A 27966-nucleotide genomic window follows, 5' to 3' on the forward strand; every position below is an offset into this window, starting at 1 on the left:
GAGACATGTTCATTAAATATTAATAACGACAAATAAAACGTAATTAAAAATGGCTGTTCAACATCAACATTATACCGTTGAAGTAGGAGACACCAATTTTACTATTCTTGGTCGGTACATAAACTTAAGGCCAATTGGGTCTGGTGCACAAGGTATAGTATGGTAAGCACCAATAAATATGGAGTAATAGGTAAAGTTGCGAACTTAAAAATAGCACCACTTGCTGAGGTTATGTGTTCAAAGGATATTAGCTTTAACTTAAGGTTCAAGAAACAGTTGAATACGTTTATCAACGTAAAATATTTAATACTAATGGAGGAAAAAAAAATTTTTAATAATATCCAACGTATTCAACGTTTTTCAATGATTTTCTTGGAATATTAAAAAAATATTTACTTAAAATTAAAAAAAAAAAAATTAAAAAACAATTCATTTATAAGTTATGATTAGCTGTTAAAAAAAATAATAATAAATTAATAACTCAATACACAACGTCTTGGGATTGAGTCAACCAGGTCTTGACATCGTTCGACCTGTATTTTCTTCCAAGACTCCTGGATTACTTCCCAAAACGCATTATTTTGTGGTGGTTTTGCAACAGCAACTGCTTTTATAATGTCAGACCAAAGATTTTCAATAGAGTTAAGGCCTGGTGACCGTGCTGGATACTATTATATTTAGAGAATTCTCTGAGAAACACTGTTTGGCTTTCTTAGTGGTGTGCTTTGGGTCGTTGTCCTATTGAAAGACCCATATAAGTGGCATATTATCCTCAGCATATAGTAGCGTCACCGTCTCCAAGATATTTACATAAACATGATGATCCATAGTCCACTCGACCTACTATACTAGACCGACACCTTAATAATAAAAACAGCCCCATATCATGACCATTTTTAACAGTCTTCAGAGTTTGGACTTCTGGAGTTCTGTGGACGCCGGAAGTATACTCTAGAGCCTTTTTCCACCATACATGACATCTTTTCTTTCTTCAGTCCATAGCACGTGTCTCCACTTCAAAAGTGGAGCCTTTCTTGGGGCTCCTGCTTATAAACTGTACTTTCATAGGTACTTGCGAACTATTTGGGCGCTAATCGAGATGTTCAAGTCCTCTTCCAGATCGCGTACAGCCTTAAAAGGATCCCTATTGCTCCCTCGAATTAAGCGACCGACTTCTTGCTTTGCTGCTTCAGTTTTGGCTTTTGTATGTGAATTTCAGACTTCTGTTTGAAATTGATCGCATTTCGAATCATTTTGTTGGAACCACCAACCAATTTTTAAACTCAGCGTACAATTATCCCTCAAAAATCTGGTTTTGGATGATTTTTCGCTTTTCCACAGAGCAGTGCTTTCCCCGACCTATTTATATTTAAAAGTTTTGGGTTATTTTTTGGTGCTAGTGCTTTTAAAATTGACTTCGATCACAATACAATTCTGCGAAATATGACGGTATTTTGCAAAATACTGTAAGTGGTGCTATTTTTAGTTTCGGGTATTTTTTGAGTATTCGAAGAAAATCCTTGAAAAATGTTGAATACTTTGGATATTATTAAAAAAAAAATTTTTCCCCTCCATTAGTAGTAAATATTTTTTTGAAATTTTCACTTGTTCTTTGAACTTTAAAATAAAGCTAAGAATCCTTTGAACACATAACCTCAGCAATTGGTGCTATTTTTAAGTTCGCAGCTATATACAGCAACTACAATAAAAAAACTAATAACTTTTGTCTTACAGTGCTGCTTATGATACGGTAACTGAACAAAACGTTGCAATTAAAAAACTATCCCGACCATTCCAAAATGTAACTCATGCAAAGCGAGCTTATAGGGAATTTAAGCTTATGAAACTCGTAAATCACAAAAATGTAACTATTTAAACCTATTTAAACCAATCAGATAATTAATTAATCTTTAATCTTTTATCTGTAAGATCATTGGATTACTTAATGCCTTTACTCCTCAACGCAATTTGGAAGAATTTCAGGATGTGTACCTCGTAATGGAGCTGATGGATGCCAATCTTTGTCAAGTGATTCAAATGGATTTGGATCATGATAGAATGTCATATTTGCTTTATCAAATGCTTTGTGGAATAAAACATTTGCACTCGGCTGGAATTATTCATAGAGTACAGTATCACTATATTAAAAGTTAAAATTCTCTTACTAAATTTGTGTATAAGTTTACACTAACAAGTGCTAATTGCACACAGTCATTGATGACACTTTCGGAACAGTTTGACAAATTATAGTTTGTATACTTTTTAAAGGACCTGTTAGATGTATAGAAGGCTGCCATTCAAAGAGAAAAAAAGGAAATAGTTAAACTACATTGCCGGTTATATTAATTTTGGTCAGAAGTAGTATATATGTATGTTGTTGATCAGCACAACAAGATCAGTTGATGTCCGCCCCTGCATCTGGATCAACACAAACTCCTTACTTTATTTTGTCAGTTTTATTTACTTAATTTACATTCTAATTGTGTTAGGTAATTTTATCGAAATCGGGTGACTATTTCATATATAAAATTATTCGTTAACCACAACTGTTTCCATTATTCCTGACGGAACTACCTTTCAGCATTGGTTCATCGGGGGGAAAATCAACCTACGTCGGTGTTCGAAAGCGAGAAAAGGTGTAGGTTGTTGTTCTCCACTGAGCCACCGACTAGGTTCTGACTATTTCATAGAGTCCCCATACGAATGTTTGATCGACAACTTTTTGCAAATTTTATTAATAACTTCTTTTTTATCCTGGAAATTGTCAGTTTAGTATTTGCTTTGACAAATATCATCAAGATCGTTTCTCTATATCACGTAGCTCTCATAGGACCGATCGGTTGAAAAATGTTTTTGGTGAGAGAAACTTTTTTGCTTCCTATACGATCCAGCATCGTTTAGGAGTCCGGCTTTGGCAGGTGTGGAGTCTTTTCCCATTTCCCATGGAGACACCTACTAACACGATATCTGTTGTAGTTTCTGAACCGTCCGGGCAAACATCCGTTCCCAGGAATATTGCCAATAAAGTTGTTACAAGAGGAGCTAGTAAAGTGTTTGCTGCTTCAGTTACTACTGCATCTGCTTTTGCTGCTAATGCTGTGCCTGGCACTTCAAGTTCCCTTGTTATAATTCCACAAAATACTACTTCTGATGAAGTCATAGCCTACATCTAGGGCAAAGTTCAAGCCCCTAACATTGCGGTGGAAAAGTTCCGTTTTTCATACTCGGGACATTTCGTCGTTCAAAATAAGTGTCTCCCCAGATCTTTTCGTCCAAATATGTCATAAAGATTTTTGGCCGGAACACCTTATTGTAAAAGAGTATACAAAAAAATAGAAGAATCGGCCTCCGATTAGCCTGTTACCTGCGTCTGTAAATAACGTTCCTTCCGGCTCGTCTGTACTTAATGGCGAGTGGAAAAACTAATTTCGTCCCTAACTCTGGCCTATCAGAACGTTCGGGGACTGAAGTCTAAGCTCTCTAGACTCTATGTATATAATTTAGCTTTTGACTTTCATATTCTTGCCTTTACTGAAACTTGGCTGAAGCCTGATATTGCCGATGCTTCAATTTTCGCCTCAAAATGTTTAACATATGGACATGATCGGACTATCTGTAATGGTGGTGGTGTTTTGATCGCTGATGATACAGCGTTCTCGTCAGAAATTGTCCAGTCTTCCAATCAGGAGATTGAATTTGTTTGTCCTTAAATTTTTTTAAATTCTTTTTCTGCCTATATTACTTGTTCGTATATTCCACCACAGTCCGACTTGGCAGTATACATTCACCATTTGGAAGCCATTCAACTTGTTTCCTCATATCTCTTTGACAAAGACTTGATCATTGTTCTGGGAGATTTTAATTTACCTGAGATTGCCCTGGACCCTTTCATATGATTCTTTATTATTGTTGCCTTCCTTGTCACATTGTTTCATAGGTGGTCTGCTTGAGTTTTCTGTAGATTACTAGATCTGGTATTTGTGTTGGATTCTTCCAACTGCGATGTTTCCAGGACTGATCCCTTAGTTGAAGACAACTGAAGACAACTGAAGACAACTATCATCCAACTCTGGATGTAACCAAAGACCTTCCTCTTGGGGTTATGTCTCGTTATACTAACTCGATGCCTCCAACCCGATCTTTTCGCAAGACAAACTTCACTAAACTTAAAAAACTTTTGTTAACTTATGATTGGTAATCTGTAAACTTGCACAGATATAGACTGTCTTCTATAAAACTCTTGAGTCGTTCTTTGATTTTTGTGTCCGGCGTGTGACCCAAGGATGGTCTGATAGACCTTCTTGGTTCTCACGTGAGTTATGTAACTTGAAGAACGAAAGATCAAGATGCTATAAAAGATTTAAAAAATCAGGTAAAGCATCGGATTTTTCTTTATGTAGTTGCTCGATCAAATTTTATGGTGCTAAATTCACATCTTTATTGCAGCATTTTTGTGGCTCAATTATTTCGTCAGCCCAACATGGGTTTATGAAATATAGATCGACAGCTACTAAGCTATTAGTATGTACATCTCCCTCGATCAAAGGTTTCAAGACTGCTGTGCAAACTGACGTCATTTATACTGACTTCAGCAAGGCATTTGACTCTGTTAATCGTACTCTGTTTTTTTATATATGTTGAACGCACTTGGCATTCCCAGCCTATTGCTTGTTTGGATTCTTTAATATCTTTCTAAGCGTATACACCCATAGGGTGAAATGGTATATTAAAGTCGCCAAAATGTATGTAACAGGCAGAAGGAAGCATCTCCGACCCCACAAAGTATATATATTCTTGATCAGGATCAACAACCGAGTCGATCTAGCCATGTCCGTCTGTCCGTCCGTCCGTCCGTCCGTCCGTCCGTATGAACACGCAGATCTCGGAGACTATAAGAGCTAGAGCCACCAAATTTGGTATGTAGACTCGTGTAGTATGTAAATGTATAGAGTTAATTGGAATTTCGGCCACGCCCCCTTACTCCCCCAGAATTTACATAAAACTGTTTTTCTTAAAAAGTATAGCAGATAGAGACATCAAATTTGGTTTATATACTCGTTTAGTTAGCGCGCAAAAAATAATTGTTCCAACTTTTTGCCACGCCCCCGTCCGCCCCCGGAAATTACAAAAAACAGATTTTCTTAAAAACTATGACAGCTACCGACATTAAATTTGGTATGTATGTATGCTTAATAGACGCGTATATTGACTATTAAAACATTTTGCCACGCCCATTTTCGCCCCCGCAAATTAAACAAAACTGATTTTCTCGAGAACTAAAAAAGCTAAAGTCACCAAATTTAGTATGTATACTGGCTTAGTATGCGCGCAGAATATATATATTTTACTATGTTGCCACGGCCACTTCCGCCTCCATAATTTAGAAAAAAAACCGATTGGCTTTTGCAATTTTTTGACCATCGCGATCAAATGTGGCAGACTAATAAATCTTATCTATTTCTATCAAAGTACCAAATGTGATTGAAATCGGACTAGAAACATGCAACATATACGTATGAATGTATTTTGCTACGCGATCCATAAGGTCAGAATTGGCCGTTGGCTAGTGGCGGCGCTAGAGTGCTCGTGTGTTTGTAGAGTGAGCGAGATAGCATATGTTATGAGGTATGTTAAAACAATTTAATAGACATACATTTGGTTTTCGAAATTTTAAATTTTTGTTTCACCTGGTGTATGGTATACCCAAGTCGGCGAGACGACTTACTTACTTCATTATAAATGATCTTCCATTGGTAGTGACATATTCTCGTGTGCTTATATATATGATGTTAAGCTTTAACTCAGTTTTAAAGACATATCGTCATCTTGCCTGCTTCAATCCGAACCTAATGATCTTTAGAGTTGGTGTGAAACCAACCTATTCAATCTCAACGGCTCTAAATGTAAAGTTATGTCTTTTTATAGATGCACTTTGTACTTGGAAACTTATTATCTTAACGACACTGTCTTAGAGCTTTTAGATATTATCAATGATAAGGGTGTTCTTATGGACCATAAATTAACTTTTAATCCTCAAATTTCTGCTATAGTTAGTAAAGCTATGAATGTTCTTGGGTTTGTGAAGCAATGGTCAAAAGAGTTTGACGATGCGTACACAACCAAAATTCTGTATACTTCATTAATCCTATCTTAGAGTACGGATCTTGCATATGGTCACCTTAATATAAGACGCACCAAAGTAAAATTGAATCCGTTCAAAAGCAATTTCCGCTTTTTTCTCTTCGCGGTCTAAATTGGGATCGCAATGCCAATTTGCCATTATACTCCAGTAATAAATCAATTTTCCTTCTTCAATTAATCGTTGGTGCTATCTTTATTCACAATCTTTTAATAGGTGAAATTGACTTTCCTGAGCTATTGAATCAGTTAAAACTATCTGTACCCCTAAGACCTACCAGAAAAATTATTCCTCTATCCTGAAAACATTATATTTCTAACTATTCTTTGCATGCATCTTTATCCCGTAATCAGATCATAAGCCTCTCTTTCTTTTCTGAAACCATCTTTTTTTATCACATTTAGCTCGTAATTAGCTGTTGTTAATCATATTTTAACGTGATCTTGCCGTCCGATATACGGCTGCGCCCCCGGTCAGTCGGCCGGGAGTTAGACAGCTCTCTGCTTGGGCTCGCGCCAAACAGGCTATATCCTGGTGTCATATAGGCCACTTGTACGTACTTCGCACTTAGACAATCACAAGAAAAAGGGTAGTAACTTACCACATAACAATCTATAATTCGAAAAAATTTATACAAATGAAAAACCTGAATCATATAGTTGTTATATGACAGCTTTTATATGAACATCCGAAAAAATGCCGTACGTTCCCCTTTGAAGGAAAGATTAACAAAAACTTCCGCGGGTATACAAAGTAAGTAAGGATCACAAATTTATAGCATTTAGGTATTCGGACGTTAGTTCAGATTTTTTATCCAATACCGTTTTTGTGCCATTTGGACAGGTTACATACATTTTCTAGGATAATTCTCCGGATAATGCACCCAACCATACAACAAAACTCACAGAAGCTTATTTACGAGTCTCTCCAACTCTTATTTTAGACTGGTCAACAAGCAGACTAGACCCAAATCCTTTAAAAAAATCTTTTACGCATTTGATTTAACGGCTTTATGCCCACAGAAAGCAATTTGCAAATTTATAGGGCTTATAAGAAGCCATTTGTGTTCCAAAATACGCCTAATTAAATGGCAGCTATAATGGGCTGAAATATATTTATAAATTTAAGAAGTTTAAAGAAATTTATTTTATTTTAATATCTTAATCGGCTTAGATGGTATAGATGGCAATGTAGTGTCCCACTTACTTAGTTCGCGCACCTTATATCAATGACGAATTGTAAATGTATGTTGTATGGTAAAACGTTTATATGCATAACTTGGCTATTTTTAGTCCGACTTTGAACAAGTTTGGCTTGATAAATTTAAGTACGCCAAATTTAATTACACAGAAAATTACAGAAGATAATAGATTTTTTTCAAAATACCGGGGGCGGAAAGGGACGTCGCAAAATCTTTATACATACAAAATGTGCGCATTTACTAAGCAAATATTCATACCAATTATAGTGTCGGACATGGCTAAATCGACTCGGCTGTTGATGCTGATCAAGTATATATTACCTTATGGAATTGGAAAACCTTCCTTCTGCCTGTTACATTAATATATATCATTTCACACTATGGGTGTATTTTTTTGATAGCAGAATAATTTCTTTTTTTTACAATTTTTGATTTGATTAATGCCTTAACGAAAACAAAATGTGGTTCGAAATAAGATAAATAAAAAACCTCGTAGGATTTGAAACAGACGGATCAATTCTGCTTTATAATTTAGAACCATGCATACTTAAGCATATTCTTAAATATCAGGGATGACAAGTGGGAACGCACAAGGGATTGAATTTTAATGCAGTTGATGAAGTTAATTAAGTTTCCCGATTTTCTTCTTTAGGCCTGAGGAGTTTTGCAGCCGCTTATAAATGGCATAGTTTAGTTGACATACTTCATTAATTATTTGTATTATTATTTGTCTACAAATATTTTATCGGTGATTCTCATTCCTGAACTTCCCCTTGCTAAGTATAATTAAGTCAGCGAATGACCCTGTTTTTTGGGTTCCCCAAAGAGTGTAGTGCGCGCATCTCGGCGGCTGCGACTCTTCTTTTGGCGAAAGGTCATTTGTGCAACATTGCCAAAGCAAATACGTGTTTAAGCATTTCCGTGTCAAGATAGCAGATCTGGGAAAAAGTATTCGAATAGGGGAGAAGCTCTCAAGAGCCGAGCTTGAAGCCGCTATGCCGTAAAAAACCAGGCGTCTTAGATGTAGGAGAAGGCGAAGATAACGATGCCAGAAAACAATCAACCTAATCGGATACGCAAAATTAGTGGGAGGATACTGTCGGAAACTGTAGGAAACGGACTGTATAATAATCTAATTATTAATTGATGACTATTTGGTCACTATATTATATAGTTCGCATGGAAACGAGAGGTCGAAAACAGTGACTTTTCTTCGTACCTTTGTTATTTTCAAAGTTATTGTCATAACCTATGACAGTCGGTCAAAAAATAGTTTTGGTCAGAAATAATTTTTTTCCTTTAATGCGATTATTACCAAAATAGCAAATTAACTTACGCAAATAACAATCTAGAAATCTAGTTTTCTTTTATTATTGACTGTTTTACTTTGTTAGTAATCTAATTTATATGCTTCTGGGTATCAGTATTAATGACTAAGTGCACAACGTCCGATTCAATTAACTCAAAGGGTGCTTTTAAGCCGGTTCGCTGTCAATCTTCAGAAAGCAAATTATTTCAAAGGCAATAGAAAAAGGTGAGCATATTGTCTGTATAGCTCTTTCAAGAAACACAAAGTTGTATCATTAGCTCACTTTGCCAAAGAACTCAAGAATTCCAACAGCCATATGTCTTTAAGGATAAAACTAGTTAGGAATTGCAATTAAATCAAGCGGTAATTTGATCGATAATTGGCCAAAAAAACAAGCTTAAGACATTAGGTAATTTGAAACAATTAGTTCAAAATCAAAAGACAGACTATCTTCGAAGTATCTGATAGCCAACAGAGAAGGACGAAGTTGGGAATGGATTAGGAAGGAATAGGAATAGATGAAGAGGAAATAGGAATAGATGGTAAAGGATCACTTCGGGTATCACAAGGTATTGGACGAAGAACGCAAAATAGCGACTATAAAACACATACTGTTCTCTCTCAGTGACCGTAACGGTCAAAGTATTGTCAGGGTATTAAACACAGAACTAACGATATCGGCTTTAAAACACTTCCTGCAACTGTTATGACCGTTAGAGCCAAGGTATATAAAAAATAAGTAAATCGGTTAAAACGCAGGAGCTTAGAAAAAGCATGTCGGTCTTTCTCGAAAGCGTTGATGATTGATAATTTGTGTAATGTTCTTTTACTTTTCCCGCATGGTTGTGTTCGACTGTTGTAATTTTTCTTTGTTCGTATATGTCTATCATATAAGTGACGGTGTGATTGTAGTGCCAGAACTTTGTTGTCGGGAAAAAATTGAAGAACATCTGTGCGTGCTATTCTTTTCCAGGCTTAAATAAAGCGGCATGCCCTCTTTAATTTTTGTCAGAAGAGTGCAAAGTATAAAAGGATGCATCTCCGACCATATAAAGTATATATATTCTCGATCAGCACAATGCGACGAGTTCATATAGCCATGTCCGTCTGTCCGACCGTCTGTTGTCAGCTTTATATAACAACAAAACTTGCAAGGGTATAAAAACTTCGGCGTGGCAGAAGTTAGCCCCGGTCCTCTGGTTATTGTGGCATTTGTGTCCTTATCTACGTCCGTAAATGGCTATGTAAACATGAATATCACGGGTGCAATAACTTTTAACCCTAGTCGTATTTCTATTAACTATGTCCTCTACTCTGATTGCAACCTCATGTTCCCTGTAATCTGCTAAGAGTCTTCTATTCCTTTACAAAAAAACATCTATCCTCCGTTATATTGCTCATAGATATTTGTAGTAGATTTGTGTGTGTTTGTCCACATATTTCTCTTACATAACTATATGATATAGTGGTCCGACCCGGACGACTTTCATACATTATCTCACGCGTTAAAAAAAGGCCAAAAAAAGATATTTCGCTTTCCATAGCTTTTAAAATGACTTACAAGGGGAACTTCAGGTATGCGAATCACCGATTTGGATGAATTTTGGATATGTTGTAGAATTAGTAAAACACATACGCACCGACGGGCCGACTGACAGACGGACACGTCTATATCGACTAACTTTTCATGCTGATCAAGAAAATATTACTTTATGGGGTCGGAAACGTCTTCTTCTGTGCGGTACAATTTTATAATACCCTCTGCAAGGGTAGTAGTAAAAAACATTAGACCCCAAAATTGTAATTAGATCGGATAAATAGAACACAAGCAGTCATTATAAATCGGCTCTGCTCAAACGCTCCTGTAGCAATGCGGCGCATGTAGCATGCCATTTCATCCTAAGTTTATATGACAACTATATAAATTAGTTATCCGACTTTTATAAAATTTTGCAGTTATTTATAGGAATATTTAACCGCCAATTTTTAATGTTTTTGAAAATCGCGTCAAGAGTAACGAATCTTTCCTATGGGAGCTATATGAGTCATCCGATCTTAATCAATTTTTTAATTTGGAACAGTCATTAAATGGTATACGAAACTGCCAAAAATAAATTTTTATGACAATAGCTCAGAAAATAATGAAGTTATTGAGAAAAGTCACTGTTCGTAACTTTGCCATTTGTATAGGAGCTGTGTGATAAATTGGTCCGAACCGACTGATTCCGGGATATACAACCCAGTATATACATACATGCGAAATTTTAACTTTGTAGCTTTAACGTCAGGAGAAGTATGCGTCGATCCAGACGGAAGGAACGACGGACGCCGGACTATATGAACTCGTTTCATGGTACTGATCAAGAATATATATACTGGTCTGAGATGGTTCCTTATATGCGTTGCACACAAAAATAATATACCGTATGGTTTACTTCCACAGTCAAACCAGTGAAAGCTTTATCGTTGGCTGTGAGACAATGCAATGCATTTTAATATTAAATGGACGGGGAATCATTTAAATCTTGGTTTGCTGGCGTTTATAAGCTCCTAAGAGGGCAACGATTTAGGGGCGTCCTTCAGTCCGTCGTCACCCATATTTTACCAGATTACTGGTTCCGACTTCAAAACAGGACTCCTGCATTGCTTTCAGGTGTGGAGATTATTCCATTTATTCTAATACTACCTTTGAAGGCGTCGTAGTCTACATCCAGGGCAAAGTTCAAGCCCGAAACATTCGTCCTTCAAAATAAGTGTTTTTCCAAATCTTTTTGGCCAAATATGTCATTAAAATGAATGGCTGGAACACCTTATTATAAAAAAGTACACTTCGACAAAAAAATATCAAAGAAGCTAAATTTGGCTGTGTTGAAGTTTGTATACCCTTGCAGTCCTTGGCCATAATATTTTTACATGTTCCACTTCATTTCTGTAACTCAATTCATCAATGCACAGACATTGGCCCATTCCAAAATTGGTTGGCTTTACTTTACGCGCTTACTTGTTTTTGTATCGAGAATTTAATAAACATATGAATGCATTTATAAACATATGAATGCATTAAATATATATACTAGAAACCCTGCCACGCTTCGCTGTGCCCGTTTTTGAAAAATTAAATTTGAGATTTAAACTAACCTATCTCTCAAGTTAGATCGAACTGCACATGGTGTGCGAATTTTATTATAATCGGTTAGTTGGTTTAGGCAAACGTTGTTTTGCCATATAAATAATTTTCTATTTTTGAAGTGAAAACTTCTTTAGAATCGTTGGGAGTGATTTCAGACTCGATGAAACGAAAAAGCGACACTAAACAGAGACACATATAGATCGATCGCCAAGCGAGCACACTAACAACAGAGCCACGTCGACACTTTGTAAATTGTCGTCGAGTTGTGTAGTTGTGTAGTTGTAGTGTGCTCGCGTGTCTCTAAAAAGAGACATAACGACAATGCGAATATGAGATGCGTTCTTAACTACAGAACTCGACGGCAATTTAGAAAGTGTCGACGTGGCTCTGTTATTAGTGTGCTCGCTTGGCGATCGGGCGGCTGGGGTTCGACTCCCAGCTTGGTCGAAGTTTTTTTTATAATGCTTTTTATTCATAATGCTTTTTTTATATTTATATATTTTTTTGTGATACATTTTTATTTACTTTTTATACCCTTGCAGAGGGTATTGTAAAATTGGTCAGATGTTCGTAACGCACAGAAGGAGGCGTTTACGACCCCATTAAGTATATAAATTCTTGATCAGCATGAGAAGCTGAGTTGATATAGCCATGTCCGCAAAATGTTTTCTTCTAGACCTATATGATATAGTGGTCCGATCCTAAAGATTTTCATACTTTATCTTACCCGGGTAATAAAAAACCCCAAAAAAAGATTTCATCCCGATAGCTCTTAAGACGGCTGAGTAAAACGCATACGCACAGACGGACGGACAGATGGACATGGCTATATCAACTCAGCTTCTCAGGTCGTAAACGCCTCCTTCTGTGCGTTACGAACATCTGACCAATTTTACAATACCCTCTGCAAGGGTATAAAAAGTAAATAAAAATGTATCACAAAATATATAATGAATGAATGCACAGCAACTAGAATCACTGTCTGTTCAGCTCTCTAAAGTGGGAGAAATATGTGCATGCGAAACCAGATTGAGCAATGGAAAAACAGTTTTAATTGTGGCAATTTATATTTCACCGAATCAATCAATAAATAGCATCACGGAATTCATTCATGAAAATTTAATAAAGTATACACCAGAAGTATCGCGGATACTTAGAAAAGATTACGATAAAGTTCCAATGATTTTAAGTGGCGATTTTAACGTAAATTTTGCATTGGACACAGCGGTTCCTTTAATTGACTTTCTCAATACAACATTCAGTTTAAAAATGTGTAACAATCGCACTGAATCAACAACACGATCAAAAACAAGAATTGACGCGGTATTTCAAAGATATGTTGACAACATCGAAACCAAAGCATTTGTATCATATTTTAGCTATCATAAGCCACTCGTATCATTTGTTGAAATTGAAAACATTGAGGATGAATAATAATAAAATGAAGAAAATAAAATATGACCTTTATAGCAATATTATAATGGACCCATAATTATCCCGCTCCTAATGCTGCTTTCGTCTCATTCTCTCTCAGTTTGTGTTACGGAAGGTTTCACTTCTATCGTGTCTAACCGTTAGACGCACTTTTTTTTTTCTATATTTTCAACAACTCATTGTGCTCGTTCTAAAGAGCATCTAGCTCGCTAACGATGCGCCTGACATTAAGTAAATCAAGGTTATTATAATCACAACATTCACGCGATTGGCAAGTGCTCTTCCGGAATCCTCGCCGCCCATAAAGTAGATTTGTAAGAATTTATGTGGTTCGTTTGGCATTGGCAGCAGTGAGCCCATTTTATGATAAAATTGGCCTCTGATTTTGAATGTAGAATTGAATTGTTGACCATTTGTATTAGTATTTCGAACTATTTCTGTTTCTCCTAACGATGTCATTTGAAAACATGAATTGAATCTTCGAATTGACTTCAGGAACACGTTAGAATCTAGCTCCATGCCGATAAGTAAGCCGTTCAATAGTTCAGGTGGTGTTTCAATTTCAGGTAGTTGCACTTTTCCTGACGCGCAACACATCCCAGCTGGCTCATTTTTGAATTTCAGAGCATGACAATGCGGACATTCCTTGTCCATAGTACCAATTACCACTTTTGAATGAGCATAATATTCAATATCGGGCTCATACTGGAATGCTAGATTAGTGTATCTTCTGGTTCTTCTTGATGCAATTGCACCATTCTGACACGTGCATCAGTATTTTGTTGCTGGATTTGTACTTCTGTTTATTCGGATCTGCTATTTCGCAAGTACCGAGCATTACTTGTACTGCGGCTCAAATCAGTTTCGTTTGTAACTAAAACAGGAATGAATGAATTTCCTACAACGTGGTTGACATGTAACTGCCCCCTCCTACTGCGGTCGATACACGGAAAGCCGTTATAAAACCCATTTAATTCGCGATCGCGACTATAATTTGAGATTTAAACTATCCTATCTCTCAAGAACTGCACATGGTGGGCGAATTTTATTATAATCGGTTAAGTGGTTTAGGAGTCCATTGAGCACAAACATTGTGACACGAGATTTATATATATTAAGATATTCATTTGTTTATTAAATTCTCGAACCGCGGCCTACAATTAATCTGCCGACACTATCGGCATGAATTCTTGTTTTTTTTTTTTTTTTTTTTTTTTTTTTTTAATTTTCCATACAATTATTTTTTAATACATTTATAATTTTAATCTTTCTTTAGGACTTAAAACCATCTAACATAGTTGTAAAAGCAGACTGTACCTTAAAAATTTTGGACTTCGGTCTTGCACGAACAGCTGGTACCACTTTCATGATGACTCCATATGTTGTAACTCGCTATTATAGGGCGCCCGAAGTTATTTTGGGAATGGGCTATACAGAAAACGTTGATATTTGGTCAGTTGGGTGTATTATGGGAGAAATGATAAGAGGAGGCGTTCTATTCCCTGGCACTGATCACATAGATCAATGGAATAAAATAATTGGTAAGAGTTTACAATACCTCCACCTTCCCGTTACAACTTTTCTGATCCTTAGAACAACTGGGCACTCCTTCTCCATCATTTATGCAACGCTTGCAGCCAACCGTTCGGAATTATGTAGAAAATCGGCCAAGATACGCTGGTTATGCATTTGATAGACTTTTTCCAGACGGATTGTTCCCTACTGATAACAACCAGAATAGTCGAAGAAAAGCTGCTGACGCCAGGGATCTTTTAAGCAAAATGCTGGTGATTGATCCAGAACAACGGATATCTGTAGACAAGGCTTTGAAGCACGAATACATTAACGTGTGGTATGATGCCGAAGAAGTAGATGCTGTAAGTATTAACTTTTGTTATAAATTCTTTACAGAAAAAAGGTGCTTTAAAACGTCCTAACTAACCAGAAGTAAAATATAGGTAGTATGTATAGTGGCAAAGACGCGTTTATATGTACTTAGTAACGAAATTGAAAAATCATAATAGGTTTTATGATTATTTAATTAGACATAATATGTATAACTGGAGTTAAGCTCTATATTACACCTAGATATTTTTATATCATACACCCATAGGGTGAAATGGTATATTAAAGTCGCCAACGTGTATGTAACAGGCAGAAGGAAGCTTCTCCGACCCCATAAAGTATATATATATATTCTTGATCAGGATCAACAGCCAAGTCGATCTAGCCATGTCTGTCTGTCCGTCCGTCCGTCTGTATGAACACGCAGATCTCGGAGGCTATAAGAGCTAGAGCCACCAAATTTGTATACTCGTGTAGTATGTAAATGTATAGAGTTAATTGGAATTTCGGCCATGTCCTCTTACGCCTCCAGAATTTACATAAAACTGTTTTTCTTATAAAGTATAACAGCTAGAGACATCAAATTTAGTACATATACTCGTTTAGTTAGCGCGCAGAAATTAATTGTTCCAACTTCTTGCCACGCCTCCTTCCGCCCCCGTAATAATATACATAAAACTGACTTTCTTAAAAACTATGACAGCTACCGACATTCAATTTGGTATGAAAAACTAGCTCAATAGACGCGCAGATATTGACTATTTAAAAATTTTGACACATTTGGTTTTGGAAATTTGAAATATTTTTTTCACCTGGTGTATGGTACACACAAGTCGGCGAGTCAACTTACTTAATTTTTAATTAACTAAGTGCTTTATATTAGTTGAATAAGTTTTAGTCTATCCTTGTGTACTGTTTGTCTTATTTTTATCCTTTTTAATTTTTATGTTGTTATTTTTAGATGTTTCTATAACCTCGAATGGTCTGGATCAAGCTTATGACCAGTTTCGTTTTTTAAGAAAAATTATAATAACAGGAGGCAGGACTAGTAGGAATGTGACAGTTCATAAAGCTATACAGCCGAGATAAAAAAGATATAGAAAAGAGACCGGATGATTTAGACTCACAGGATTGCAACGAGCTTCTACATTTTTTACGGCTGGGAGAAAATTAAAAGTTATAATTGACCCAAAAACTATGACCCGTAAAGGAGATTAAAAACTTGTCGGTCTACATATTCATAACACCTGTAAAGGAGTTTTAAAAGTAGCGGTCTGCGTCCTCTTTTAAAGTTAGTTCCATTCACAATCAATATAAAATGCTTCATGGACACTTTTGTAAAGAGCACATCACGCTACATAAACTGTATGTGTATGCGTGCCAATCGTGGCATGTGAGAACGAATCAAAAAAACAGAGGCCCGAGGATAACTTCGACGGCGTCAATGCTTGTATTCAAGTAGGCGAAGGCAAGGTTTGACTTTAAGTGATTTATTGGGGCCGCAAGCCCGGTATTTATAGGGGAGCATTGACATCGATCTTATGGCTAGTGTCCTTAACGGTACTTTAAGCTAAACATTGTGCTTAAGTTCTAATTATTTATAATCTATCCCTAAAAGTATGTAGCCAAATGCTATCCCTAAAAGTATACTACACCTCCCTTTTTTTAAAAAGAAAAGTATTAATATTTTTCTTATATCCTGTTTATATTATTTTTATTCTATCTAAATGTACTGTTTGCTTTTTGTTTTTATCATCCGCTATTACTATATTATTGTTAGGACCTATGCTCTGTATTGTATATTTGCCTGTGTATTTGTTATCTAATTTATGTCCTGTATCATTTTTTAAAAGTATTTCTTGTCCTTCAGTTAGCGTTACTTTTTTTGTGTTTTTATCATATGTTTCTTTTTGTAATGCTTTAAATTTTTCGATAAGCAGTTTCGCTCTATTTTGTGCTATTTGTAATTTAAATTTTATTTCTTTATTGAAATCATCAATGTTGTAAATGGGTTCTACCGTTTCAGACGAGAATGAGACAGTTTTAGGATGTTTTGCAAAGACTAGTTCAAAAGGTGCATAACCATGTACGGTGGATGGAGTGGTGTTAAAGCAATATGTGAAGTATGCTAGATATTCATCCCAATCGTCTTTTTTTATGGATATATATGACCTGATGTATTCATTGAAAGTTCTATGGCTTCTTTCTACTGTTCCAAGAGTTTGATGATGGTGCGCCGTGGAATTAATTTTAGTTATGTTAAAATTTTTGCAAAGTTCTATTAGTATTGAATTCATATATTCTGTTCCCATGTCTGTTAGAATTGTTTTCACTGAACCGTAAATTAAAATGAATTTTTCAAATATTGCCTTTGCAACCGCTTTTGCACTTTTGTTTGGTATTGGTATTGATATGAGATATTTGGACAGATCGCAGATAATAGTAACTGCGTATTCATTACCGTTCATTGTTTTTGGTAATGGTCCAATTGTATCTATTATTATTGGGTCAAAAGTGGTTGCAGGGGTTGGTGTTATGACCAATGGGGAGTGGTTGTGTCTGGTTACTTTGGCTAGTTTGCACTTTTCGCAATTTTTGATGTATGTTGCAACATCCCGAGACATATTTTTCCAAAAGAAATCTCTTTTTATTTTTCCTAGTGTTCTGTTTACCCCGCAGTGACCTCCCTCTGTCTTTTCCTTTTTGTTTTAGTTCATTAGGTGTAAGTGACCTAAATAGTTTTTCAGTTTATAGATTTTTTGAGCACCGGCTTCTTTTTCAAGCCTTGGAAGGAATCGATCTAGATCTATTCTTCCACTTATGATCAAATCGCCTATGTTGAAGGAGAGTAATTTTTCTTTATTTTTGGTAATAAAACATTTGCATTTTTTGAATTTAATTTGCGCGTATTTTTTGGCTTCGCTAGGATTTATTATTTCATATATTCTTGGTGTTTCTATTCTGCTATTGTTAATTTTGTTTTCCTTATGTATTAATTTTTTTGTTTCTGATCTTGTTGCTACTTTAAGTATTTTATTAGTTTCTATGTTTTTTATATTTTCAAATTCAATTCTGGAGAGAGCATCCGCTGCGAAATTTTCTTGTCCCCTGATGTATTCTATAGTAAAATCGAACTCTTCTAAATCTAGCCTTATTCTAGTAAGCTTTGACGATGGGTTTTTTAGAGAAAATAGGTATGTTAATGGCTGATGGTTAGTTCTGATTAGGAATTTTTTTCCGTATATGTATGGTTTGAAATATTGAATCGCACAATCTATTGCTGTTAATTCCTGCTCTATTGTTCACCTTTTGCTTTCGCCTTTTGTAAATGCTTTAGATGCGTATGATATGGGTAATTGGAGTACATCATATTCTTGGATTAGGACGGCTACGCATGCGATCTTGCTTGCATCAGTTGTAATACAGAATTTTTTATTGAAGTCCGGCTTTTGGCTTCGTCGCCATTCTTGTGAGTCGGGTAATCTTGAATCGTTTTGAACTTGCATTCGTCTGGTAAAATTCCTTTATTTGTGCATTATGCTAGAAAAGTCTGAAAAAAGACCATTTGTCAGGGTGTAACTTTAAGTTGTACTTTTGACAGGTTTTAAATACATTCCTTAAGTTCCTAATCATATGACCTTCAGAGCACCCAATTACAATTAGATCATCCATATAAAGGAATGTTTGGAATGGTGTTAGACCAGTGAATGCAAGAGACATTATTCTTTGAAACGAGTTTGGTGCAATTTTTAATCCATATGGTAACCGTTTGAATCTGAATGAGCCTTTATCTGTGGAAAATTATGTTATGTCACGAGAGTTTTCTTCTAATTCTACTTGATGAAAGCCTGACATTAAGTCTAAAGTATTTAGGGTATTTAGGGCTTTCTGGGTAGTGGGAATGTATCCGCTACTAGTTGTTTGTTAATTTTTCTATTATCAATCTATTACCAATCTCCACCGTTTTTCATTGTTGCCAGGTAGCGACTTTTTAGGAACCAATAAAATCGGACTATTGAACTCAGACATTGATGGTTCAATAATATCATCATTGATCAATTTGTCCACTTGTTTATTGATTTGGTTTTTTTGACTGTGTGCTATCCTGTAGTTTTTGGAGTAGACTGGTGTTGTGTCTTTGAGTCTTAATTTTTGTTTATAGAAATTGTTGGAGGATATTGGTTCAGATTCTATTGCGAATACATCATCAAATTCTGAGCATAATTTATGTAGGGGTTCTTTCACGAAGTCGGGAAAATGGGGTGCTAGTTTGTTCATTAGTGTGGTTTTATGTTTTGAATCATGTTGTTTGTCTATTTTTAAGATTTCATAATCGGACAGGTTTTAATTTAATAGGTTTATATTTGTAATTTGCACGTCTGTGTTGTTAGTATTTAATATGCGGACATATGGGCTAGTCTTTGAAACAATTGTGTTTGCGACGAATACCCCCGGGTGTAATTCTTGATTAGGGATAAAGATGTTATTATTGTTTGAGGATATTGCAATGCGTACAATTTTTTCTGTTCTAGGTGGGATATGGAATACATGTGTGTTTTGACTGATCCCTATATTGATTATAATTTTATATCTTGATTTATATGGATCTATTATCAATTTGTTGGTGGAATAATTGAGTGTGCAATTGAATTTTTTTATAAAGTCAAGCCCCAGGATTCCGTCACATGGGCTAGGGAAATCATTTTCTATTACTTGGAAGGTGTGTACCGTTGAGAGGTTGCTGACCTTGAGTTTGGTTTTACCTATTGTAAATAGGACGTCTTTGCCTATTCCAGTAAGTTTTGTCCGTCTGTGTATGTAACCTGTATTGTCTTTCCTTAGTATTTTTTGTTTTATTAGTGATACATACATCAGCTCCTGTGTCTAATAGTAATTTTATTGTCAAAGTTTAAAGTTATGTAGCTATTAAGGTTGCGATTTAAACTATATATTTTATTTGTTCGAAATTTTACGTCAGAGCACTTTCGGAGTTTTCCGAATTTTTTTCTACGTTTGTAAGTCGAACATTATTATTTTGTTGTGTTTTAGAAGGATAATTAGCTCTTGTATTCCTATTGTTATAATTTCTTCGATTATAATTATTACTATAGTTATTGTAGTTCCTAGTATTGTTATAGTTAGTATTACCATTTGGGTTTCTACTTTGGTAATTACTATTATAATTTCTATTATTATTATACAAGTTCCTATTTGTGTAATTGTTTCTTTTAGTATAAAACACGCTGTGATCCTCTTTTATATTTGTAGATGAATTTACAAATTTAGCTACAATATCATTCATTTCAGTAAAATTGCCCGCTTCTATTATTGTTCTGACCTTTTCGTTTTCGCAGTTCTTTATAATTGATTTCACTGCTGTCTGAGTTGCATATTTCTTTGATGTTTCAGGGTTTACGTTGTCTGTTATGAACGCGCGTTTTAATGATTTAGTAAGATTTTCTATTTCTGTCATAAATAAACTTGCGTTCTTGCCATTTTGTTTTAAATTCATTAATCTTGCGTCTGCTACCTGTACTGTTTCATCCTTAATTTCCTTTTTTAATGTTTGGATTATACCTTTTATAGTATATTTATATATTTAAGAGCTAACTTATTAATAGTGAAATTATAGGCTAGCTTATTACGTGGCTATGGCAGCAGAGGCCTTCAGCTCTTGAGTTGTATGAGTTTATGTATGAGTTCTCTTATCTGTGTGTTGTATGTATTTACATATTTACATATATACATGGGTGATGAGAGTTTCTTAATTTAAGTTAATTTGTATGTTCTTAGATGTGGTGATATAAATTTGTTGTTCTTAAGTATTTTAGAATGTTTGATATGTTTGAGGATGTGGGTTGTGCTAGGCATTGGAGAGGGTTGGTGTTTTTAAATATTGCTTGTCTTTGGGGTTTTAGGGTATTGCAGTTGGTGAGGATGTGCTCGATTGATATGATGTCGTTGCAAAAGGGGCATATACAGGGAGATTGATCGATGTAGTGTATGTGTGTTATTTTGGAGTGTCCGAGTCTAAGTCTGGTTATTATTATTTGGTCTCTTCTCGAGAGGGATAATGAATTTCTTTGAAAAATGTGATAGTTGTTAAGTTTGTGTGGGTTATTAGCTTGATACCAGGTTGATGTTTCGGTTATGTTGGATTGTAGTTTTGTGAGGTGCATGTTTTTTAAGTATTTTTGTATGTCTTGTACGTTAAGGTTTTCCTTTGTTATTAGAGGCTGTTTGGTTGCATTTTTAGCAGAATTATCTGCTAGCTCGTTCCCTGCTATTCCAACATGCCCGGGCACCCAGAGTAGTTTGAATTTGGGGAAGGTTTTTTGCATTATATTGCGAGCGTATGAGGGGTAATGTTCATTGTTGTTTGTGTTGTTAATTGCGTCTATTGCGGAGAGTGAGTCTGTGCATATGCAGAATTTACCTCTTTTATTTTTTAGGGTTTCTAAAGCTTCTACTATTGCAATGAGTTCTGCGAAAAATACGGAGGAGTAGTGGGGTAGGAGATATGATTTAATGGTATCGGCTTCATCTGTGATGGCAAAGGTAGTGATGGTGTCGTTTTGGGATCCGTCTGTATAGATGTATGTGTATTTAAGCTTGTCAATGGTGTTAATTTGATTGAATTCGGCTCTGTATGTTTGTGGGCATGTGTTTTTTTTATTAAAGTTTCTTAGTGTCGTGTCCGTGATTATAGTGTTTTCAATTGTTACTAGAAGTCTAACGTCCCCTTTTAGTTTTGTTTTTATGACTTTTATAGCTGTTTCTTCGTGTTCTGCTTTTATTTCATTAATTAATTCCAATGAATCTATGACACTTTGAAGTGTTTCTACTCCACCATCATACTCTTAAATCAGCTAAAGAAATTCAATCTTTGTTTGGACCATCTTTGGTTTTTTATTAATATCTTGAATGTCTTCTGGGTTATCTTCTACACCTGGCTCTTCGGTGTCTTTTACTACTAGAGGTTCAAAAGTTGCTTCTAGATTCGAATCTACCGGTATTGTGAATTTTATATTATGTTTAGTTGCTATACTTATTAGTTGTTTATTTAAACTGTCTATTAGATCAATAAAGGTTTTACTACTTGATTCATTGCATACAGTTGCGAGCAAAAAAATAGTAGCGCAAAACACTTGCCGATATTTATTACTATAACTTGCAAGATAATATTCCGATCTGTGTAAAACCTTTAATTACCGTTATCAGCAATGTTTAACACTTGTCCATTACATTTTAACTTCACTTGGAGACTTAACTTTTTTGCTACTTAATTTTTAAGCTTAAATGCAAAATGCATTAAAATTTAAAAAAATATCAGAAAGACGTGGCCGAAAGCTTAAAATCTCGCCCGAATTAGAAAAAAGAATAGTACGAGACTCAAGGCTTCGTTCGTTTGCATCTGATGTGAAGATCCAGGAAGAGCCTATAGTGCCGGCCAGTGTTTTGACAGTGCGGTGAGAGTTACCTCTTTGGTTAGTTTGGTCAGATGAGTCCAAAATTGTGATGTTTGGACAGAGGGGATCTAGGCTGTTAAATTTGTAGTGCGACGTTAAGAAGGGAGTAGTTGCTGCAAAGCCAACCACTAAAAGAGGTCCTTAGACTGCTTTGGAGCGTACATGAAAGGCCATAATACCTATAAACTATTTCCTTGGAATAAAACCCTATTCTATGATATTTTGTGCTCTTTAAAATATGTGCTACTATTATTTTGCTCGCCTCAATTTGGAACTATTGACACCAAATTTTCATTATTTTCGAAATATCAAAATGGAGTGATTTGTTTTGTTTATAATATAATTAATAACAGACCGAATAATAAATTTGCATACCAAGAAGTCTCAGTCTTGCCCCGATAACATAACTTTCTATGATATTTATAAAATGGGTGAAGCCACTACTATTTTTTTGCTCGCAGCTGTATGTCTATATTGCCATTCTTTTTTTTATTGTAACTCTCAAAGATAATTTCAAGGTGCTTTTTAATGGTCTGAGGGTGTATATAAATTGTCTTATTTATGCACTTGTACGCTTTCTGAAACTTTTCTTTTAATTATTTATTTATTTAGACTATGATTAGTAGATAATTATAAATTATCTCTAACTATGTGCTAGCTATAATTGCTATGATCTTAAGTTAGTTGTAAAATATGTTTACTATACAGTTCTTTATAATTAATAATTATTTACATTTCTTTTGTTAACCTATATTTACATGAGTTTGGGTAATATTTTACACAATAGGTGGTATAGGTTTATTTCTTTAAAGAATTGGGAGATAGCGACGGGTTACTTAGGGATAGGTATTCAATAGGGTTAGGGTGTAGGAATTTTTTCCTCGGCTCATTATATTCCTTGCATTCTGTGAGTATGTGCAGAATTGTAAATTTTTTGTTGCAATGTATACATTGTGCCCCCCCCCGGTTGTTTTTTGAATATGAATTCGTGGGTAAGTTTTGTGTGCCTGAATCGTATTCTTTGAAATTTGATGATGTCTGTTCGTTTAACGTTGTTGTCTATTTTTATTTGTGAGTCTCTTATCGAGGTTTGGTTCATATTAGTCATCTTGTAGTGGTCTGATGTATTCCTCCAAACTTTGCTTTTGTATTTCTTAAGGATGATGTCCTTTATGTACTTCGTTTTGTCTTTGTGGTTAATGTTTTGCTCAACTATATATGGGACACTGTAAGCTATCTTTGTGGCTCTGTCCACTGTTTCATTGCCTGAATGCCAGTGTGACCTGGTACCCATATCAAAATTATTTTGGTGTATTGGTGAGTTACTATGTCTCATATATGAGAGATGTACGGATTTTGGTTGTTGACCTGGGTTACTGCCTGTATTGCTGACAGTGAGTCTGAACAAATTGCAAAATGCTGTTTTTCTCTTAGTGCATATTTACAGGCAGCCAGTATAGCTGCTGCTTCCTGTGTAATTCGAGGTGTGAGGTGGGAGCAAAGCCGTTTTAACTATGTCTGACTCAGTTGTGATGCTGTATGAGACTCCTTATATTGATTATGATCCATCCGTGTAAATAAATTTATTCCTATCATATCTCTCTTTGAGGCTAAGGAGCATTTTGCGATATATTATGGGGGGTGCAGATGACTTAGTCGTATAGTGAAAAGAGAGATTAACTGACTCTTTACTGAGGGACCATGGGGGTTCTAATTATTTTCTACTTCTTATTGGGGAAAACAATAGATCATTGTGTTTGCAGAAGTTCAAAGTGTTATGCAGAATCGATGGTATTCCGGGTGTTTTTTTCGATTTTTTTATTTTGTTTAACATTTCTTGGAGAGGTGTGTTTAAAGCAAGCATAAGAGTTTTGTACAGTTTTGCTGTTGCTAGCGAAAATCTCGACTCGATTGGCATAAGGACGGCTTCATAAAGAAGATTATTAGATTATTAGTAGACTGAAAGGCTCCGAAAGTTTTCCTCAATGCATCATGGTAGATACATTATTTTAGGTCCTATTTTCCAATTAATTAACTCATCAATGATTGTATGGATTCCTATTTTGTCATAGGTCTTTTCGAAGTCGAGGCTCATGACTGAGAGATAGTTTCTTGTGGATAGGGCGGAAGTAGTCTGGGTAGTCCAAGAGGGTTAGACATTCCGACACTTACATGCCATTTCGAAAGCCTAATTGCCGACTATCCAGAAGCTTACTATTGGTAGCAAGCCACCATAGTCGGTTTGCTACAATTTTGTCCAAAACTTTAGCCATGTAAGAGGGGGGTTATTGTTTTAGATCGATTTTTGTGATTCCTAAACGAGGCGCCTAATTTGTGGTCGGAGGATTCTCTAGACCAGTGATTTACAAACAACTGTGCTATGTCCGTTTTATTAATGACATTTATTGTTGGGTCATTTGGTAAGGTTATACAGTGAATTCCGTTTCTCAATTTTCTGCCACAGAAACTGTTGATATTTGACCAAATTTTTAAAGGGGTTGATGTTGGGTTAATTTCGGAAGTGAATTTTTGTAGTGAAAGCCTTTTTGATTGTTTTAACTCTCTTCTACTCTACAATATTTTCAGTGTTTATATTTTTCCTAAGTTTGTTCCATGCCTTATTTTTGCTAATTTTTAAATCTTCTAGCTTCTTGCTCCACCACGGGACTGAGAACCTTTTATTGAATTTTGGACATGTCTGTGGTATGCTTATATTTGCACTTTGTCTAATTATTTGGACTAAATTCGCTGTTTCTTTGTTTACTTCATTGCTATTTGGCCTCTTTAAGTGAAAAAGTTCAGTTTGGGTAGGAAATTTAGCCAATCCCCCAGATCAAGTCTAAATTTAGGACGCCTATCTTGGTGTTCATAGCTTGTACTGCCAAAAATAGTTATGTAGATGGGGAAGTGGTCGCTCCCATGGAGGTTTGTGTCTGCTTTCCAAGATGTGGTAGCAGATTCGGGGTCGTCAGAGTGAGATCTACATGTGTCATCGTATGGTGCGTAGAGTAGTGAGTTGGTGTGGTTTAGGGCAATGAAGTTTGACTGGGAAATAAATTCGAATACAATATTTCCTTTAACATTGTTTTTTGGTAATCCCCAGCTTAAAGTCTCCGCATATTATGGTATTAATGCTCGGGCTACCAATCATATTTTCTAAATTCTGTTTGTTGAATTGTTTATTTGGTTGGATGTACATGTGGGATTGGCCCCAAATCAAATATTGGGGCTAAAATGAAAATTTTTGGTATGCAGTATCTTAGATGGTATCTTAGATTACCTAGATCTACAACTTCATCAAAGAATACACAGGTCTAACTATAATATTAAAGATTTTGGTAAGACCGGGCTAAACTAATGGCCAGCATTTGGGGGGGATTTTCGTTCAAACGCTCCTGTAAAAAAAACGTCGAAAGCTGGCATGACAATAATTACGTGTCATCATCTAAATACAATAACCAACAAATAACTAAAAAAATTTCTAATTTAATTTTTTGGGAGCCGAGAAAATCAAATTTAAAATCAAAAAAAAAAAGGGCTAACCCGCTGACCACCACTGTATGTGTTTATAATTTGGATTTTATATTTGGAATGAAGGATTATTCCAACGGCATCGAAATCATTATTTGTTCTGAGCAAGTCATATTGAAGAGATTTGTGTATTACCATAGCTGCTTCTCCATGTGAATTCTTTGATGAATTTTTGTGAATTATTGTGAATTTATGTGGGATAGGGATATTGGGTTGGGAGTGGATGTGAGTTTCTTGAAGGCAGATTATTTTTGGGCTAACCGCTTTTATCATTATCATCATTCATTATTAGTTGGTCGTAACTAATTACAAAACCATTGCAATTCCATTGAATTATTATTATCATTACTTATAAATCTAAGTATGTTATTTAGTTTATATGTATATATTTTATAGACACCACATAATCACATAATCTATATAGAATCACAAAATATACGGAAAATACAATAATTTGATGCATTACACTCCCATTTCACTGTTAATTTCACAAAATTTTGGTACTTAAAAAAAATTAAAAAAAACTTTTTCGCACGATGTTTGGTACGCGTATATACAATGCGATTATTAACGTTGGTGTCTGTCCAAAAACTACAGAACGACTAACGAACATGATTTACAGGGCTCAAACTGTTATTGAATACCGCATTTTAAAAATATTTGAGAATGTCACAACTAGGCCTGACTCACAACTAGGCCCTTTCCACTACTGCTGAACTTAAGGAACTTTATTTGTTTTTGAATTAGAATCGGAAAACCTCGATACTACTCTATTTGAAAATTTTAGCAATTTAGTGCAAAAAAGATTGATTTACAGGAGTTAAAATTAATTAATTCAAATTAACTAAACTACATAGACTACATATCGATTTTCAATTAAAAAGAAGATAAGAAGCATGTTAAGTAGCTAAAACGAATAAACTTCGACATGATTCCATTACTTTTGCATAGGTTCCTGGCTAGATTCAGGTGCACAATGCAAGTTGATTTATTTTTGATTGATTTTTCACCATCGCTATCTATAGAAGAAATATGCAAAACAGATGCAAAAAGTTCGGATGCACTACTATTTTTTTTTTTAGCCAATGATTATAAGATGGTTAAAAGGTATTTGTTTTAAATTAACCCGTGTCCGTATTTTCCTGACTTAACTCTGACCTGACCCTACCCTTTCAAAAGTACATAAAAATCAAATTTTGTAGAAAATAGATAATAATCATCTTTATTTATTGTTTCATGATATCTTTACAGCCAGCTCCAGAGCCGTATGATCACAGTGTAGATGAGAGAGAGCATACCGTTGAACAATGGAAAGAGTTAATTTATGAGGAAGTAATGGATTATGAAGCACATAACACAATTAATAGAACACGATAGAGTAAAACAACTTATAACTTATCAACAATACTTTTAATATTTGAAATACCTGAATTGTATTTCAAACATGTAGTACTCAAACCTAAATATTTAAATATAAACAATTATTCAAAGATGCTGTGTTTTAAAATGTTGCTAAAAATTGTGAAGAATTCCAGGTTACATCATATGTTTTAAATTTGTTTTATCTCATCACGATGCCAGGGCGTCGAGTATGACAATGATTAATTAAATCTAAAGTATTGTTTTCTTTTGTTAGGAAATAAAGTTAAGTGGGAGTTTTCTGTCAAATGTGATATTTTTCATCGAAATGGGGAAAAATTAGGTAAACTTTGTCGCTTCAGTCGATTTTTTGCCGAATCGAAATTGGGAGCTTTTCAAAAAATTCACTTAAAAATATCAGGAAGCAACTGCTGTAAAACGCAAATACAGTTGCGAATTTAAAAATTGCACCACTAGCACTTTTGTTGCATTATTTATATACAAACATACATACTCAAGTACCATGTATTTATTGGCCACAAGACTAGA

The 27966-nt window shown here is 35.2% G+C and overlaps 1 protein-coding gene across 2 annotated transcripts; it reads left to right on the forward strand.

Moving 5' to 3' along the window:
* Positions 1-27548, forward strand: LOC6649965 (stress-activated protein kinase JNK). 2 transcript variants are annotated; one of them, XM_002072465.4, is made up of 6 exons: positions 1-162; positions 1735-1864; positions 1930-2127; positions 14490-14754; positions 14807-15090; positions 27310-27548. In XM_002072465.4, exons 1-6 carry the CDS (start codon positions 50-52, stop codon positions 27433-27435), a joined length of 1116 nt encoding a protein of 371 aa, XP_002072501.1. In that variant the 5' UTR covers positions 1-49; the 3' UTR covers positions 27436-27548. The 2 variants fall into 2 exon arrangements, with proteins under 2 accessions (XP_002072501.1, XP_046868915.1); XM_047012959.1 differs by lacking the exon at positions 27310-27548 and adding an exon at positions 16020-16359.
* Positions 27549-27966: the final 418 nt, after the last annotated feature.

This window comes from Drosophila willistoni, unplaced genomic scaffold (genome assembly GCF_018902025.1).
Source record: "Drosophila willistoni isolate 14030-0811.24 unplaced genomic scaffold, UCI_dwil_1.1 Seg485, whole genome shotgun sequence".
NCBI classification, from domain to species: Eukaryota; Metazoa; Arthropoda; class Insecta; order Diptera; family Drosophilidae; genus Drosophila; species Drosophila willistoni.